An 18,099-nucleotide genomic window follows, 5' to 3' on the forward strand; every position below is an offset into this window, starting at 1 on the left:
ATTAAATTGAATATTTCATACTACATAGCCGATACGATTCTATAATTCTATAATTTAAATTAAAAATATATATATTTCATTTGAAATTTGATTATAACATTAAATACTTTAGTGGTAATTAAAATTATACAGATTTATAAACAATTTTAGTAAATAAATAATTTGATCACACATAAACGTTTTATAATTTGCATTTAGGGAATTCATAATAAAATTAACGATAATTCCCAACAAAAGTAATAAACCTAAAGTCTGTTCAACGAGAAGAGATACCAAACGTAAACAAAACCCATCATTTTTTCGTAGTATCTTGTTTGTTTGCTATCTGCTGCACGTCTTTCTGCAAGATCGAACGATATTTTAACTGGCTTTGAAAACATTCGGACCGCAGATGACCCTTTGATTTTGTATTATTTATTTTTATTTCATTCCGTGTCCTGAAGCGCTCGGGATGATTTTTATATTTTGATAATTATTATTTAAGGAGTATCAAACCTTATATACATAGTTACATTTAATTAATTATATTTAATTAAGTAAAATAGAAATATATTTTGCATTTTAAAAATTTGTGTAAGTAAAAAAAGGTTACAAAACACTGCATAGTTGAATGACCTCGCATTTTGTTTGTTTACGTTTGGTATCTCGGCTCGTTGAATGCACTATAAATTGGAATTGTCATGCTTTGAACACCACTTTTTGTCTTTACTATTTTTTCTTTGTCTAATTATTTTGCTAGTTTTGCTAGTGGCAAAAGATTAAATAATTCATATATTAAATGTATCAGTTTCAAATGTCATGATATCTAGAAAAATATCCTAATTTATATATTTTTGTTCAATAAATCATTCATTGTCTATAGCTATCTGACAAATGTTGACGTAGTCTGGATTCTGAGCAAATACGTCAACAAGTTTGCTGAAAGTTGGTCTGAGGTCCGGGCTGTATGCCCAACAGTCAAGCATAACTTGGTAGATCTCGTCCGGGCAGTCTTCAGGTTGCTCTAAGCGTTGACCGCTTTCTACTATTTGTATAGCCTGTAAAAATATATATATTGTAATATTTAACATTTATATGTATAATCTGTCTGAATGTTGCTATCTTAAATATATTGACATTAAATAGAGATGGAAACTATAGCTTTAAATGAAATAAGGCTTTTGGTTCAAAAATAAACAATAACTTACTATTTTTTTTAATTTCTTCCGTTATTAGTTTCTTGTTAAGTTAAAGAAACATTTTGTATAGGTTCTTCAATAATTAAAGAATAAAATATTTTGTTATGACTACTAGGAAAGGTAGTAATGATAATATCAATCAATAATTAATGTAATATGTCTAATAACCTACCAGTTGAATAATGCACATCAAATCTTCAATATCAGTCTGAAATATTAAGATAAATAAATATCGGAATACTAACCTCGATTCCTCTCATGTCACCATATGGTTGCTGGCCATAAGAGAACATTTCCCACAAGGTGACACCGTAACTCCAGACATCTGACTTGTGGCTGAAGGTGCCGTAGTTGTAGGACTCTGGAGCGTACCATTTGATGGGCCACTTGCCGCCGTGACTCGCCTTATAGTAAGAACTGTCAGCTGACAGGGCGCGTGATAAGCCAAAGTCACTTATTTTCACTTGGTGCCTTGAAAAATAAATTGATTTTTTGTATGAGTATTACTTTAAATCTACTAGTTACTTCCCAATCGAGAAGGATTAGGAAGTGACTAGTAGACTCTTTAATTAAGATTAAGCTCGAATCTTTCTCCTACATGGAGAAAGTGGCCTATGGGCATAGCAGCAGTGGGATGTTACAAGCTGAATTGTGAATCGTTTCATGGCAATTTGACTTTAAGCCGCTAAGCTTCCTTTAGCTTATAGATGTCTGAAGCACCAGAAGAATGGCAAACGCGTTGCCGACCCTATCCCCGATCCTCCTCTGGAGCCCTGGCCACCTTACTCACCACAGGAATACAACACTAGTTGAGAGTAGTACCTATTATTTAACCGTTATCTTCTATAAGGTTAAGGTACTTCGCCAGACGGGCTGCTTCAGATTTGAGCAGTTCAGTGATTTGGTTCCACCATGTTATGTATATATATATAAATGTCTGTTGGAATGTACGGCAGGTCCTTAGGGTGTGGTACCTGCTAGCGAGTAGTATGTTCCTAGCGGCGAGATCTCGGTGCACGAAGCGCCGTCGCTCCAGGTAGCGCATGCCGGCTGCCACCTGTCACGTATTTTTTTTTTAAATTCAATTATTTCGTAATTTTAATTGATACAGCAAACACAAAATCACAATCACAATAAAGTGTATGCTGTAAATATTTAAAAAAATAAATAAACAATCACTGGTATAAATGTCATTAGCGAAGTGTACACAACATTCGTAAATTTTCTACACAAAAGACAACAATAAAATTTAAAGAAAAAACAAAAGAAACAATAAAATTAAAATCATCATCAATCAATCATTACAGCCTATACAGTTCACTGCTGGACATCGGCCTCCACAAGTTTACGCCAAAAATAACGTGAACTCATGTGTTTTGCCCATAGTCACCACGCTGGGCAGGCGGGTTGGTGACCACAGTCTTCGGCCTGTGTATTTCAAAGCCAGCAGTTGGATGTTTATCCCGCCATCGGTCGGCTTCTTAAGTTCCAAGGTGGTTGTGGAATCTTGTTATCCCTTAGTCGCCTCTTACGACATCCACGGGAAGAGAGGGGGTGGCTAAATTCTTTAGTGCCGTAGCCACACAGCACCATTGAAAGCCATTGAAATTAAAATTCCATTTAAAGTCAAAGTCAAAATTCGATACAACATGAACATTGGGAGGAAGAGAGCCAAAACAAAGACCTGGCAGGCCCACAGGCGCAGCTCGTGCGCGGCGGCGCGCTCGCGCAGCAGCGCGGCCAGCAGCGAGCCCAGCGGCAGCAGCTCCTGCAGCATGGCCAGCGGCGGGCCCGGCGACACGCCCAGCAGCCGCACGATGCACGGGTGCCGCAGCGACATCATCACCTGCGCGCGTCCGGGAGCAAGCGTGTTACACTACCGATGGCTTTATACCGCGTTTTACGTCTATTTATAGTTATAATAATAATAATATTTTTTATTGTTCACAACAACAATCAACACAACATATTACTAATAAAAAACAGTGTACAAAGGCGGTCTTATCGCTAGAGGAGTGATTTCTTCCAGGCAACCTTTGGGCATATAGGACAGCGTAGTGAAAGCGGTAGGGAAGTGTACAAAAAGAAGTGACGATTAGTGTCACCGAGAACGATATCAATTTTCGAGTACAATACACAATATATATATATATAATAATAATAATAATGACATTTATTTCGGGACTAGCCCATATAGTGTTAGTAACAATGTTTCTTATAACCTAGTGTTAGTACAACAACAGAGAATAAATATAAAATAGTTTTTATATTTATACATTTTTTTTTTTCAAATCACATGGAGTTTTATCCAATGTCGCAGCATTGGACTCTCCCATCTATCTACAAATACTCTCAGAATACTATTGTGGCTGCCGCGGAAACGCTTAAGTAATGACGCGCACCTCTTGCGCATGATAGCTTTGAAGTCATCGACGCGCCTTTCCGCGAACATCAGTGAGGCACTACAGCGCCACGGCAGCCCCAGCAGCATCCTGAACGCATTATTGTATTGTACGCGGAGGTCACTGTAAGCACGCAAGCTATAGCTGGTCCACAGACTGCACGTATAAAACGATTGGCAGAAGGCTTTAAAAAGAGTTATTTTGACATCTTCTGTACAACGTGCAAATCTGCGAGCCAGCATGTTGCAGCGAACTGACAGTGACCTTCGCTCCCTGTCTATATCCTTATTATCGCCTAAGTTTTCGGTTACCCAATGACCCAAGTACTTAAAGCTGGTCACCCTAAGTAGCGGTGATCCGCAGAGCGATACCTCAGGTATGGTTTTATAACCTTTTGCACCCGCCTTAAAAACCATGATTTCGCTTTTCTTGGCATTGTACTTGAGTCCATGAGCCTCAGCATATACTTCACATATAGACAGTAATCGTCTTAATGCACTGACCGATGGGCTCAGCAACACCATATCATCTGCATAACTAATGTTATTGATGCTCACTCCGTCCACATGACACCCTATGCTACTGTTACTGAGCTCATCGATCAGATGATTCATGTATAGGTTGAAAAGACGAGGCGAGCTCAGGCCCCCCTGCCTCACTCCGCATTCCAACCGGTAAACATTTGAAAATGATTCCCCCCACTTTACACTGTTGAGTTGGTTACTGTACCAATAACCAAAGATATTGATTATTTCACGTGGTAATGTGGTTTCACGATGAAGTTTCTGCCACAAAACCCCGTAATCAACCAAGTCGAACGCCCTAGACAGGTCTAAAAAACAGGCAATCACGGGGGTACATCTGCCAGTGTAGTACTGGACAGTCTGCTTAAGACATAAAATTGCACTCTCTGTGGATAGACCAGGTCTAAAGCCGAACTGATTATCATTAAGATTAATGTTTTTAAGTAATTGTTTGTCAAGCAAACTGTCCAGTATTTTGGCCATGATTGTCGCCAGAGATATTGGCCGATAGTTATTAATATCAGATGCATCCCCAGTCTTATTTTTAACAATTGGTACTACCACAGTATACATAAGGTCTTTAGGTAAATAGCAGTGACTTATACAAAGGTTAAAAAACATAGCCAAAATTCGAGGCAGGTGCACACCTGCGTGTTGCAAATGCTCAATGCTGAGACCGTCATGGCCGGGTGACTTACCTCTCTTCATAGATGATATAACCGTGGCAACGTCTTTTTCGGTAAATCTGACGGTGATATCACCCGAAACGGACTCAACACTGGGCACCCGGACAGATTGCCTTAGTGGTGAATCTACTTTAAAATGTTGTTTAAACAAATATATATATATATATATATATATATATATATATATATATATATATAACTATACGCATAGAAACAAATAAATGTTATTTTACAAAAAAATTAAAATAAAATAATATAGTAAAAACAATGACCTTGGCCTCAGCCAGGAACTCCTGTTTATTGGTGTCAGTGTGCTGTACATGCAGTGTCTTGACGGCGACGGCGATGGGCTGCTGGCCGGGCGCCGCATAGACCGCCCGTAGTACTGACCCGAACTCGCCCTCGCCGAGCACCGCGCCCAGCGTTAATTCGCTGAAGGGGATGAATTCTGCAAGACGATGATATTTTTTTTTATTTAATTAAAATACATCCACGGGCTTTTGAAACCCATATCTTTTTCTATTTTTTAAACATGCTATTTTTTTTTTTAAATCAAGGTAGGCGTTATTCAACAACTTTTCTTTTTTTTTTTGATATCGCAGGGTAACCCATTTACGGGTGATATCCAGGATGCCCGGGTAGGCATTCCGAGACCGTATGTTGGCTTCAGCACTTGGGGGTACACTACCGACCAAAACCCCTGCGGGAGCCTTCAGCCGCTTTAATTGGAGGGTCCCGGATCTGCAGGCAACAGGATCCTTCCAGCGACAGGCTGGCCTCGGCGAAAAGGCCAGACTTCTCCTCCATGGGGACTGTCCGGCTCACCTCTGAACAATCCCGACGACGCCATGTCTAGCAGGACCAGCCCGACACGAGCACAGGGGCGTTACTGGAGGTGCATTAAGTAGCGCCTCCTACGCACCTCTGTTCGTCGCCTGCGGACGGAGGCCTCGTCGGTGGCCTCCTCTCTCATCCGCTCGTCGTTCTCCTTCTGGAACATTACTGTCTCGCAGAAGGAGACCATCGCCGTCCAGGACTCGTCGTCGCCGAGCATCGCGGTGATAACGCTTGGCAGTAACAAGTCCCCTCCGAGGACTGTCGTCAGATCGCGACGTAGCGCCGCCCATCTCGGGCACACCTCGAGGGTGTGCTGGGCCGAGTCCACCGTCGCGCCACAATCGTGACATCCAGTCGTCGGCTCTCTTTGGGCCGCCCGACACAAGTATTCACCAAAGCAGCCCTGCCCGGTGAGAACTTGCGTCAGACGGAAGGTGAGGGGTTTGCGCTTACGGCGCATCCACCGCTCAAGGACCGGGCGCAAGGCAGCCGTTACGCGTGTGCCATGCGGCTGCTCCCCCACCTCCCCATTGGTGCTTCTTGCCCCATCCGGCGCACCCGTAGGATCCCGTCCAACGTGGGGTTCTCACCGAGAGCCCTCCTACCCGAGACGTATGAGTAGGAACATCATTGTTTAAGTTAGACTAACTTAGTGTCTCTAACAGAGATGTGAGTCCACCAACCGGTTCTTATTCTAACGTATGATACATTTTTTTTTTTGTAACTAATCTATTATTTATTTTAGATGTATAAATTTATTAATAATTTTTTATTATTATTATTATTTTATTGTCTTTTTAATTTTTTTTTTGTTAAAGTTATTTTATATAATTATATCTTACATTATCTAAACGAACAACACGTTTTCCCAATAATAATATATTTATATCTAACATAATCTTCTTATATATAAAAATCAATTGCTGTTCGTTAGTCTCGCTAAAACTCGAGAACGGCTGAAAGGATTTATCTTATCTTGGTCTTGAAATGTTCGTGGAGGTCTAGGGAAGGTTTAAAAGGTGAGAAAAATTCGAATAATTGCCGGGAAAACCCTAAAAGCAGCCCTTTTCTTTTTCCCATATAAACGTTTTCTAAATAAAATGTAGAGTCAATTGAAATTTTATTGCCATTCAATAAAGTTCATGTTAAATAATATATTAGGGCGCATTTTACGTAAGTTATTAATGATTAAATTGATCTTATTAGACCGCATTTTAATTTAATTTACATACAGTAAAAATGGTGTTAACTAGCAATTTCACATAACCTATTATATTGTTGAGAGGGCGTTAACAATAGGAAAATTCCCGTTTTTAAACTATCGAATCCAAATTCGGTACGAAACTCCTGTAATGTAGAAATGATCGATGAGCGGATTTTAGGATAACTCATGCCCAATAAGTATTACGGGGGTGGGCGTTAACAATGAAAATTTTAAATGCATGTAACTTTGTTGTTTGTGTATTTGTAATTTTGTCTAACTTGGAAGATATGCTAGTTTTTATCTCAATTGGACCCGTTAGGTGGCGCTGCTATCGGTATGTAAGCTATCAAATTTGGTAGCTGTTTTCCGGGCAGGACAACGTCTGCCGGGTCCGCTAGTCTAACATAATCTTACATTATTTACACGCCTAAACGTTTTCTAAAAAATCCTATTTTAATATTATACGAGTATCATATCGCCACCTACTGCCCCCAAGCAAAGCAATCTATTCGCATTTTACTTTAACATCGCGAGAACACTTTCAACGACGGCGGTGTCTCTATGAACCGCCATCTTGAGATTATGCTCGAGAATGTTTTTTCCTGTAGTCTTCGCCGTCCCGTCCGCCCTCCTGACGAAACGACAGATCGCGTCATCCCTGTCGTCGATGTAGTAGAGACAAGCCTTGGTGTGTCTAGTCACCGCGACTACCGCGTGCGAAACGCTGTCGTGTATTCGCAGCCTCCCATTCCTCGTCTGGATGACGATGACACTCACTCGTCTGGCCCTGGGCCTCGTGGATAGTCAAGACACGGACCCCTCCCCTTTCCGTATCCTTGGTCCACCAGCAACTTCTTCTCTTTCTGCGTGAAAACTAAGTATAGGGTCCAGTTCTGTCTTGCAGAGATTCGCGCGTCCGTGAAGCTTTCCACGCGCAGGGAACTTCAGGGGCCTTCAACCAGAAGAACCGCACCATTCTATTGTCCTCTCGGATCTGCCTGATGCGACTCTTTTGACTCGATGTATCGAGGACTTGATACAGTACAACGTGATAATTCACGTCCTACAGAGTCACATCTATCTATATCTTAATATATATAAATCACGCGTCACATTATTTGTCCGCGATGGCCTCCTAAACTACTTATCCGATTTTAATCAAATTTGGTCACCATTTGTAGTTTGATCCAAATTTAAAGATAGGCTTTATTTTATTTCTATATATTTATAATTATTATAGTCAAGAAAAAAAAAAAAAAATAAGGCGGTCCGAAGTTCGCCAGGTCGGCTAGTATATTATATAACACTTTAAATATACTATTATACAGGGTGGCCGATCACTTGACGTCATAAAAAAAAATTTAGGTCCGGTATGTTGTGGGGTATCCGATTCACCCCCATGTATGTTACGCGATTTTTTATAATTTAGGAGTTATGAATTTTTTTCGATTTTATGAGAAATTTCGACTTGACCACCTTAAAAAATTTCTAAAAAAAAAAGCAAAAAATTTTTTAGGGTTTTATTTTTTGCAACTGAATTCGCATAAGTTATACTTTTATGAATAAAATAATCAGCTTCGTCGCTTTAATGAAAGTTATGAAAATGTTGGTCTAAAGTCAAAAATCTACGTTCCGTGAATTAGGACTTAAATTTTCAACTTTAAATTAAAAATCTAAACAGGTGACCTTATGATTTCTTAGTTAGTCTTAAAAATGCGCCAGACTCTCAGCTTTCATAATAATAATAAAAAAGCCGTACTTAATATGGAAAATTTGGCTAAAATCGGTCTTCAAAGACAGCAAGGTGGAGAATTCTTAAAATTAGCCTATTGATTAAAAAAATTTTTTTATCATTCCTAAGGCTAATTAATGATTAGAAAATGCTGGAAACCTATTTTGTTGGTTGGATAAGAAAAGTTTTAGGCTTTTAAGTAAGAACGAGATCATAATGTTAAAATCATTTAATATTTTTAAAATTTATAATAAATGTTCAACGTGGCCAGTTCCAGAAACAATACACATTCTATACCGTCGTAAAAAACGGCAAATTTTACCTGCAATAACAATGGGCTAAAAGAATAAGAAACTATATTGCTATCTCCCTCACTCTCGGTGGCAAAGAGGCCGATCGCAACCGATCAAAGCTAGTTCGTTAGTTACTGATCTCAGTTGTGCTCACATTGTGTTTACTGCTACTTGTGTCACCATTCGTTATTTCATTGCTGCTGAAGGTGGCCACGTTGAACATTTATTATAAATTTTAAAAATATTAAATGATTTTAACATTATGATCTCGTTCTTACTTAAAAGCCTAAAACTTTTTTTATCCAACCAACAAAATAGGTTTCCAGCATTTTCTAATCATTAATTAGCCTTAGGAATGATAAAAAATTTTTTTTAATCAATAGGCTAATTTTAAGAATTCTCCACCTTGCTGTCTTTGAAGACCGATTTTAGCCAAATTTTCCATATTAAGTACGGCTTTTTTTTATTATTATGAAAGCTGAGAGTCTGGCGCATTTTTAAGACTAACTAAGAAATCATAAGATCACCTGTTTAGATTTTTAATTTAAAGTTGAAAATTTAAGTCCTAATTCACGGAACGTAGATTTTTGACTTTAGACCAACATTTTCATAACTTTCATCAAAGCGACGAAGCTGATTATTTTATTCATAAAAGTATAACTTATGCGAATTCAGTTGCAAAAAATAAAACCCTAAAAAATTTTTTGCTTTTTTTTTAGAAATTTTTTAAGGTGGTCAAGTCGAAATTTCTCATAAAATCGAAAAAAATTCATAACTCCTAAACTATAAAAAATCGCGTAACATACATGGGGGTGATTCGGATACCCCACAACATACCGGACCTAAATTTTTTTTTATGACGTCAAGTGATCGGCCACCCTGTATATGCAATTTTATTGTTAGGAAATACATGTTTAGATTCCTAAATTAGCTTAATTCATGAAGTCATATGTTATGTATATTGATAGGAGCCTTTTTACTTATTTTTTCCCAGAAAAATATCCTTATTCTGTTCACAGATTATGCATAGCAATTTTTTTTTTCATAGTGGATTTTTTTTGCAATTGGTATGTACTATTTTCAAAAAAAAAAAAAAAAAATTCGTTTAAGAACAGGTTAAATTAACACAATTACCTTGCAGCGTGGATAGCTGGCCATCAGAGTTAATTGATATTTCATTGTAATTTTCAGCAAGGGACACAACAGCACTGTTATTAACTGGTACTTTATATGTGTCATTGTCTAGTTGTCCGTCGTCATTATTGTTTATACTGTCGTTGTTGAAGTCGGAAGAGAAAGATAAATTTCTTGTAAGGAGTTCAAATGCGTTATTATTGATGGATGTTTGTTCATCATTCAACACATTGTGCTTTACAAGCGACAATGACTGATTCAAGTTATGTCGCTTTGACGGTGATTTCTTTGTTCGTGGCATTGTTGAGAACTAAAAAAATTAAAACATAATAACTTAAAAATTTGCAAATATTATGTGTTTTCTTTCATATAAAATGACATTGCTAAAATCTTACCTCTGGCAAGGGTGGCTTAGGCTTGGGAGGTACGGGTGTAGTCAGTCTAGTGGGTAATCCATCTGGCACACTGCTATAGTGTTCTATGAGTCTTTCTAGTGACTCTAAATATGGACCGTCATCTATAAATAGCCATTCATTCTGCAAATAAAAAAAAAAAGATGTAAGACCCATGGTATGGAAAATATAAATAAAATCTATAATATAATAAATCATGTCAAACAGTAACGTTGAGTGACGTTTTACCGCATTTTTAGCTGTTTATGTAAGATATATATGTATCTTAGCCTATAGTAATATTTTTTTTTTTTTTTTTTTTAAATGTCACTAGGTCGGCAAACAAGCGTCCAGTTCGCCTGATGGTAAGCGATTACCGTAGCTTATAGACACCTGCAACACCAGAAGCATCGCAAGCGCGTTGCCGACCCAATCCCTAACAACCCCAGGAGCTCTGGTCACCTTACTCATCAACAGGAACACAATACTGCTTGAAAACAGTATTATTTTGCTGTGATCTTCTGTAAGGTCGAGGTACTACCCCAGTCGGGCTGCTCCATATTTTGAGCAGGTAATTCCTGCTGTGCCCTACCTCAGTTAAACTTAGTACTTAAATACTGTACCAATATGGATAGCCACTAATTTATGTTGATTTTAAAGGTTTATTAAAATTAATTGGATTTAATAAACATTTTAATTTTTTAAATATCATCAATCATTCTTAAAGAGTAAACTCAAGTCGTGTGTCTGAGCTGATACACACTTTTTAATATATTATGCTAACTAAAGTTAGATACCTCGTTTCTTATTATGAAATTATATGGTGTGTTTTCACTAAGCATCGTCAGTACATACGCCCCTGTGTGTCTTTCACTGTATCGCACTAGAAATACACCGTCTGTAACTTTGTCTTTCAGGTTATGTTGTTTGCAGTATTCTTCCAATGTTTTAACTGCTTCTTCACGATTTAATGTTCCATGATACCACTGTATTTTTGTGGTATTTGATTCCTCTGGCTTATAATTTTCTGGAATGATTTTGATATTAATTAGTAACTCATTTAATATGCATATAATAACATGTATAATATATAGTTAGTACTTAAATTTATTAATTTTGATGTTTTGACAATTGGTTTGGTAGTTTTTTTTTTTTTTAATTATAAGTTCTAGTCCAGTAACTCCATATTTATACTTACTTAGTAATTGGTAACATTCTGTATGACCATAATGCTTAGCTAGTTGAGCAGGAGTGTCGTTGGTTAATGTTCGTGGATGAGCCGGAGCTTTCAATCTCAACAACACCTTAAAAAAACATTAAAAACCCAATTAGCTTATTTACACTTACAAATTCGAAAATTCAAATATTTTATTCTAGCCGCGAGATTAGTAGCAGTTTTATTATTCATATTTTGATTTCATTACTTTCATGTCATGGTTTTTACTGCGTACAAATATTCACTAGTAAGTCAGCATTATTACTCAAAAAAAAAAAAAAAATGTTTGCACTTAATGATATTATCCTACTAACTTTATATATGGAAAAGTTTGTATGGATAAAATTTAGTACTTATATAACTGGAAATCCAGTATAAAACTAGGGCTACTCATTGTGCTGATATTTCCACGGGATCGGAAGCTGCTATACTGGTAAAACTGCCAAGCGCAGCTAATTAATTAAATATAATAGATAAAAAATATAAATGTACCTTTATGCATTCAATATGTCCTCTTTGTGCAGCGTCGTGTAGCGGAACCTTCCCAGTAGGCGCGTGTCTCATTTGATAGTTAGCGTTTCCTTTAGTTATCAGTAGTTCCGTTGTACTTGCCAAGTTGTTTTGACATGTGTACTGTTTAACAATGAGATTCCTATTTAAAACTACTTGCTACTTTATTGATGCCTTAATAATACTCCAAAAACACAAATTGTTTTCATTTTACAAAGAGCACAATATTATAAAAATACTTTTCAATGTTTTGTAATTTAAAAAACTAAATAGGCCTCAATACGAAAGTTTAAGAACATACAGCAGATTAATAAAAGTTATACAAGTATCTTCCTCAAAATTTGGAGCAGTTCCTCAACCTTATAAAAGATCACAGCCAAATATTGCTGCCTTGAATTAGTGTTGGGTTCCTATGGTCAATAAGGTAGCCAGACCTCCTGTGAGGACGAGAGTTTGCAGCGCGCTGCAGGTGTTTATGATCTATGGTAACCATTAGATGGGCCGTAAGCTTGTTTGCCACCTTAGTCGTATAAAAAAATATCAATGACTATAATGAAAAACTCAAATATACTCACATGTAATGGAGTGTAACCAAATGAGTCCCGTACATTGACAGTGGCGCCGCTCTCTATCAGCTTCGCTAGAATATTATCGCGACCCGCCTTAGCGGCGATATGTACTGCGGTCTGTCCATCTTGATTCTTTGCGTCTCTACTGCGGTAACCACATGCTAGCAGCTTCGACACAATGTTGTAGTCACCAGCTTCCGTTGCCCTGGTAATAAATAAAAAGTATTTACAATCAGTCAACATCAACTTTAAGATCTAATTTTTAAATACAATCAGGTTCTGTTTCACCAGTAAAGCTATTTGACAGATGGCGGTATCCGACAGACAAAAGCTTTTGAAATATTATTCCTTTTTATCATTGAATTGCACTATATTTATAACGTATTTCTATTTGTAAATATGAATCTGAAGTTGTAGTATTAATTGTGGAGAAACAGGTCCTAATTGTCTATTCTAGCTCTTGCTGTTAAAGTCTATTCGTAACTTATTTGCAGGATAACTTTGCCACTGTGTATATACCTATATTATCGAAGATAGGTTTTTGGTTTTCACAGTTACTAAATATAACAACTATAAATTTTTGTTATATTCATTATTTATTCAGTAAAAATATGACATTACGGTACCACCTAAATAATTTAAATGTATATAAACTGCAACAGTTTTTAACAATATTTTTTGTACAATATCGTTTCTGTGTGTCTCATTAATGTAAGAACTATGTTATAACGAGATAAAAAAAAATTGTGTTAAGGATGGTTTATTCTTGTTTCATCACTTAAATACCTTCACATATTACCATTTATGTTGTTTTTTTTTGTATAGTTTGTTTAAATTTTAATCTTGAGATAATTTTTTTCCCAGTAAAAATTCTCAGAATACAAAGTATATGAAATAATTAATTCTCAAAGTATATTTTTAATACCTAAATAATATTAGTCATGTCTTGAGAATGTTCATATGACAATATTATCATAGAGATAATTCAAGATACATCTGTGCTTTGTGATGAGTCATTATTTGTGTTAATGATTCATTAATTACATTAACACTTCTCAGTGATGTTATTATATATTTATTTTTTAGATTACCATTTAAATATTAAGTAACACATGATAGAATTACCTTTAGAAAATTTTAAGAACAATTCGAATATGTATTTAAAGTGGACTTACAATTCGATAATAACTTTTGTCTGATCTTTAATAACATTAGTCGTAGTAGTGACCTATTAATTATAAAAAATACTAGCTTTTACGCTAGCTTGCATTGATTTTTTTTTAAATAAAAGGTATCCTATGTTACTTCTAATACCTCCAAGAATATGTATACAGAGTTCCATGATAAGCGGATAAGCAGTTTGTCACGTTTATAACATAATTAAATGAGGGATTAATATATATTTTTTTATATTTACTTTTTTTAATCTACCTTCTTGTCAAGTGAGATGTTTTTTGGACTACATACAAGTAATAATTTTAAACACAGTACAAATAATTTATTTCCACATTGATCCTAATATCAAAACAAAAGTATCAAGTCACAATGCTAAATGTTTTACTAAAACAACGAAAAAACATAAACAACCAAAAGATAACTATTACAATAGCTTTTATTCAGCAATTTTATAATGATTATTTAAATTTATTGTTATTCTTTAACATATTATATACATTTACTTTATTTTTAATTCTCCCTGACTTTAAAACAGTACTTGAACTCGGTACAACAAATGACCTTATCATTCAGATGGTCAGTGTTTCTTAATATTTATTGTATGGGTATATTGGCTGCAGAGCAGGAAATCATCAATAAAACTTGTCACTGTTTACAGTACATCAACTAATGCAATATCGTAAAACACAAGGCTATCAACCTTATGCCTTTCATTTTCCTTATAGTCTCATATAGTTTTTGACAACATTAAAACAAAATCTTGATTATGATCAAGCAATACGATCAAATTCTATAACTTTACAAATACTTTATAGACAAAACATGTAATAAATATAGCTTGCAAAGTTGGTCCTAAAGTTTTCATGATAAAGATTCTAGTTTATTGGTTTTTTTTAATAAACACATTTATGATCGACTAAAATGTATAGCAAATCCTATAAACATTTGTATATAATATTCTAAATTAGTATACTTTTAAATTTATTTATTGCTAATTAGACGTTTTATTGGAATGTATGGTCTCCTAAAATAAATCTATTAATTATTTAAAATGTTATAATAGTATAAAAGAGCAGCAGTAGTGAAACTTCTGAAAAGTCGTAAGAAGGTCATAGCAATTTGTTCTATCAATGATGATCACTGTCTTGTGATAAGAGTCGATACGCTATGCAAAACAAGTCGCTTACGTGATTTAAGTAGTGATGTATTCTATCCAATTCTATACTATGCATGTATGTGTTTGTTTCTTTATCGTAACGCATTATCCATCGAGTTTCAAATCACAAGTATTATAAAGTTTCACTTCAAAAATTAATTAATTAACATATATATTTTTTAACTGTAAAATTATGACAAAATATATTATTAAAATAATCCTAAAACTGTATAGTATATGAGCCTATCTAATAAAAGATTAATCCCTTTTATTCTTTTCTAGTCGCTGTTGCAATAAAACAACAAGAAAAATTAAGGGCAATTTGTGTAGCTCACTTCTTAATAGGACTTCCTCCTTCAACTGTTATTGTTATTGACAATCACAATAAACAATTTCAATGTTTGCTTGCATGGAATGCTGTGTCAGTTACAACACAAATATTATAAGCTATAGAAGAATGTCAATTAGCTAATGGATCACATAAACATAATATGCTGATAAATACAATTTTGTTAGTCATTGGTTGTTTCTGTAATGTTATTAATAACAAAGTATTCATTTTTCAAACAATGTTAAAAAATTTTAATAATGATGACTGGTTAAAAAAATTAAATTCAAGTCCATTCCAAAATATAAATTTATCAGCTAGTTGAACTATGTGATAAAAAAATATGTTAAAGTATTTTTTATTAAATATGATTGGTATTTTTAATCATTTTAGGTTTAATATCTTGAATAACTTTTAGTAGTATTATAGGCTATATAGTTATTTTTTTAACCGACTTCCAAAAATGGAGGTTCTCAATTTGACTGTATTTTTTTTTAATGTATGTTACATCAGAACTTTTGACCGGGTGGACCGATTTCGACAATTTTTTTTTTTAATCGAAAGGTGGTGTGTGTCAATTGGTCCCATTTAAATTTATTTGAGATTTAACAACTACTTTTCGAGTTATATCTAATAATGCGTTTTTACTTGACGCTTTTTTCGTCGACCTACATTGTATTATACCGCATAACTTTCTACTGGATGTACCGATTTTGATAATTCTTTATTGTTGGAATGGGGATATCCCTAGTTTGGTACCATGATAAGAAAACCAGGATCTGATGATGGGATCCTTGAGAAATCGAGGGAAACTCTCGAAAACCCGCAATAAGTTTTTACTGGGTGTACCGATTTTGATAATTTTTAATTTAATCGAAAGCTGATGTTTATCATGTGGTCACATATAAATTTTATCGAGATCTGATAACTGCTTTTAGAGTAATCTTTAATAACGCGTAGTTACTTGACTATTTTTTCGTCGATCTACGTTGTATAACTCTTCGATTTTTTTGAAGTCGGTTTTTTTTCGTTTGCGAGCAAACACAATTATGTTTACATATAAATGACAATCGAAATTGCAAACAGTACTAATTTGATTGTTCGAAATCTACCATGTTTTAGCGTGGCTACAACTAAATATTGAATAGAACTGTTCCGTCATGATATATATGATTTAATCAATTAGTTAGCATTACCAATTGCATTATGAAACAATTGTCCTGGACACCAATATTATTCAGTATTTACCTAAAAGGAAACTTTTCTACATAAGGCAAATGATTTGAAATACTTTTATAGAATATTTACAACTATCTTTTGGTCTTATTACATACAAACATACAATAACGTGACTGAATCTGTCTGTTTATTGAAAACGCCGCTAAATTATATGGTTTTTAATAAGTAGCCATTAAACTGGTATCTCGATGGCTCCTAAGTATACTGAGTCAACTCTACTTCTAATAACTTTATTTTTTTGTTACACAGGTAGATAGAAAATGAAGCAAATGTTATTAATATCTTAAAAAAATGAAATAGTCAAAAGTTGTTAGTTGACTCAGTATACTTAGGAGCCATCGATCTGATGGCCTAAATGTTAAAAACATTAAACAAACACTAAGTATGAAATAATGACTTCAAAATAAGTAGAATAAGTCACCCAAAAAAAGGTATATATAAGAACTTACCTATGCAATAGATTAGTTGTTCCCTGAGTTCTAGATTCATGTGGAGGCGGCTGCCCTTTGCACACAACGGAGAGCCTCGTGACAAGCCCATTGGAGTCTCCACGGTAGTGCTGTATGAGTGTATCCAGACCATGCACTGTGGTGTGCTCTTCAATGGAAAAAAATGCATCTTCCCCATGTCTCCTGATTTGGTAGTGGACTACTTCACCCTAAAAAGCATTAAGTAATCAAATATGTAACCAATTATTTCACTATATTTTTTGTTCTTAAAATACATCTTTCACGAGTCACTTTCTTTCACAAATCGTAAGCTCTACTATAAGGTTGCCCAGAGACTGAATTCAACATTTTAGGTTAAAAGGAAACACTGAAAGCCGACTTATTTTTGTAGCAAACATTATCACTAGTTTTATTATTACAATTAAAAGTAATTTGAAATAAACTATTTTAACAAATACAACTAATTTTACCTGATGTAGTACGGAAAGTACGAAATCTCCAGGTGAAGAGTTACTCTCACGCACTAAGAAAACACCATCTTCGCCCTCTGAAACGTGAAACGAGATGGTCAGTACGTTCGTCAACAATGTCAGCTTTGTTTTCAATTTTACGAAAGTACTTACCTTCTTTTAAAAGCTTTTCTGCGGTCTCCCGAGATATTTTCCCATGAAACCAGTTTACGTTATCCTCTCTATTCATTCTCAACAAAAAAGAGTTTGTCTGAAAAGTTGAAACTTGTTCAACAAGTGTCACTCAACGCAACAGATGATCGAAATTCTCGTACGTTTGTAACAAAAAACACATCGCCACTTGTATTTTAGTTTACGTTGCTTAAACATTTATTTCATTCTTAGCAAGTTTTAAGGTTTTACAACAACAATCATGAAAATAGATTATCAACAAATTACCTTACGCAGAGATCAACAAGTTTTTGTCTTTTATTTCTTTCTAACCTACAGCTCATAGCACTAAATAGCCTGAATGTTTTAAATTCTAGTAAAATTCCGTTGTCTCTTTTACAGACGCCGTATTTACGCAAAGTCAAAAAGAGATAGATTGCTTGTGTACAACATT

At 35.1% G+C, this 18,099-nt stretch overlaps 1 protein-coding gene across 1 annotated transcript; it reads right to left on the bottom strand.

Moving 5' to 3' along the window:
* Nucleotides 1-753: 753 nt before the first annotated feature.
* LOC123670026 (tyrosine-protein kinase Shark) lies at nt 754-17,789 on the bottom strand. The gene is made up of 14 exons (XM_045603524.1): nt 17,649-17,789; nt 17,496-17,572; nt 17,026-17,234; nt 12,684-12,882; nt 12,091-12,231; nt 11,581-11,686; nt 11,180-11,409; nt 10,386-10,526; nt 9,991-10,300; nt 5,063-5,238; nt 2,863-3,024; nt 2,153-2,235; nt 1,424-1,649; nt 754-1,037 (listed from the first exon to the last, which is right to left on the bottom strand). Exons 1-14 carry the CDS (start codon nt 17,722-17,724, stop codon nt 846-848), a joined length of 2,328 nt encoding a protein of 775 aa, XP_045459480.1. The 5' UTR covers nt 17,725-17,789; the 3' UTR covers nt 754-845.
* Nucleotides 17,790-18,099: the final 310 nt, after the last annotated feature.

The sequence above is a fragment of the Melitaea cinxia genome, chromosome 1 (assembly GCF_905220565.1).
Source record: "Melitaea cinxia chromosome 1, ilMelCinx1.1, whole genome shotgun sequence".
Classification (NCBI taxonomy): Eukaryota; Metazoa; Arthropoda; class Insecta; order Lepidoptera; family Nymphalidae; genus Melitaea; species Melitaea cinxia.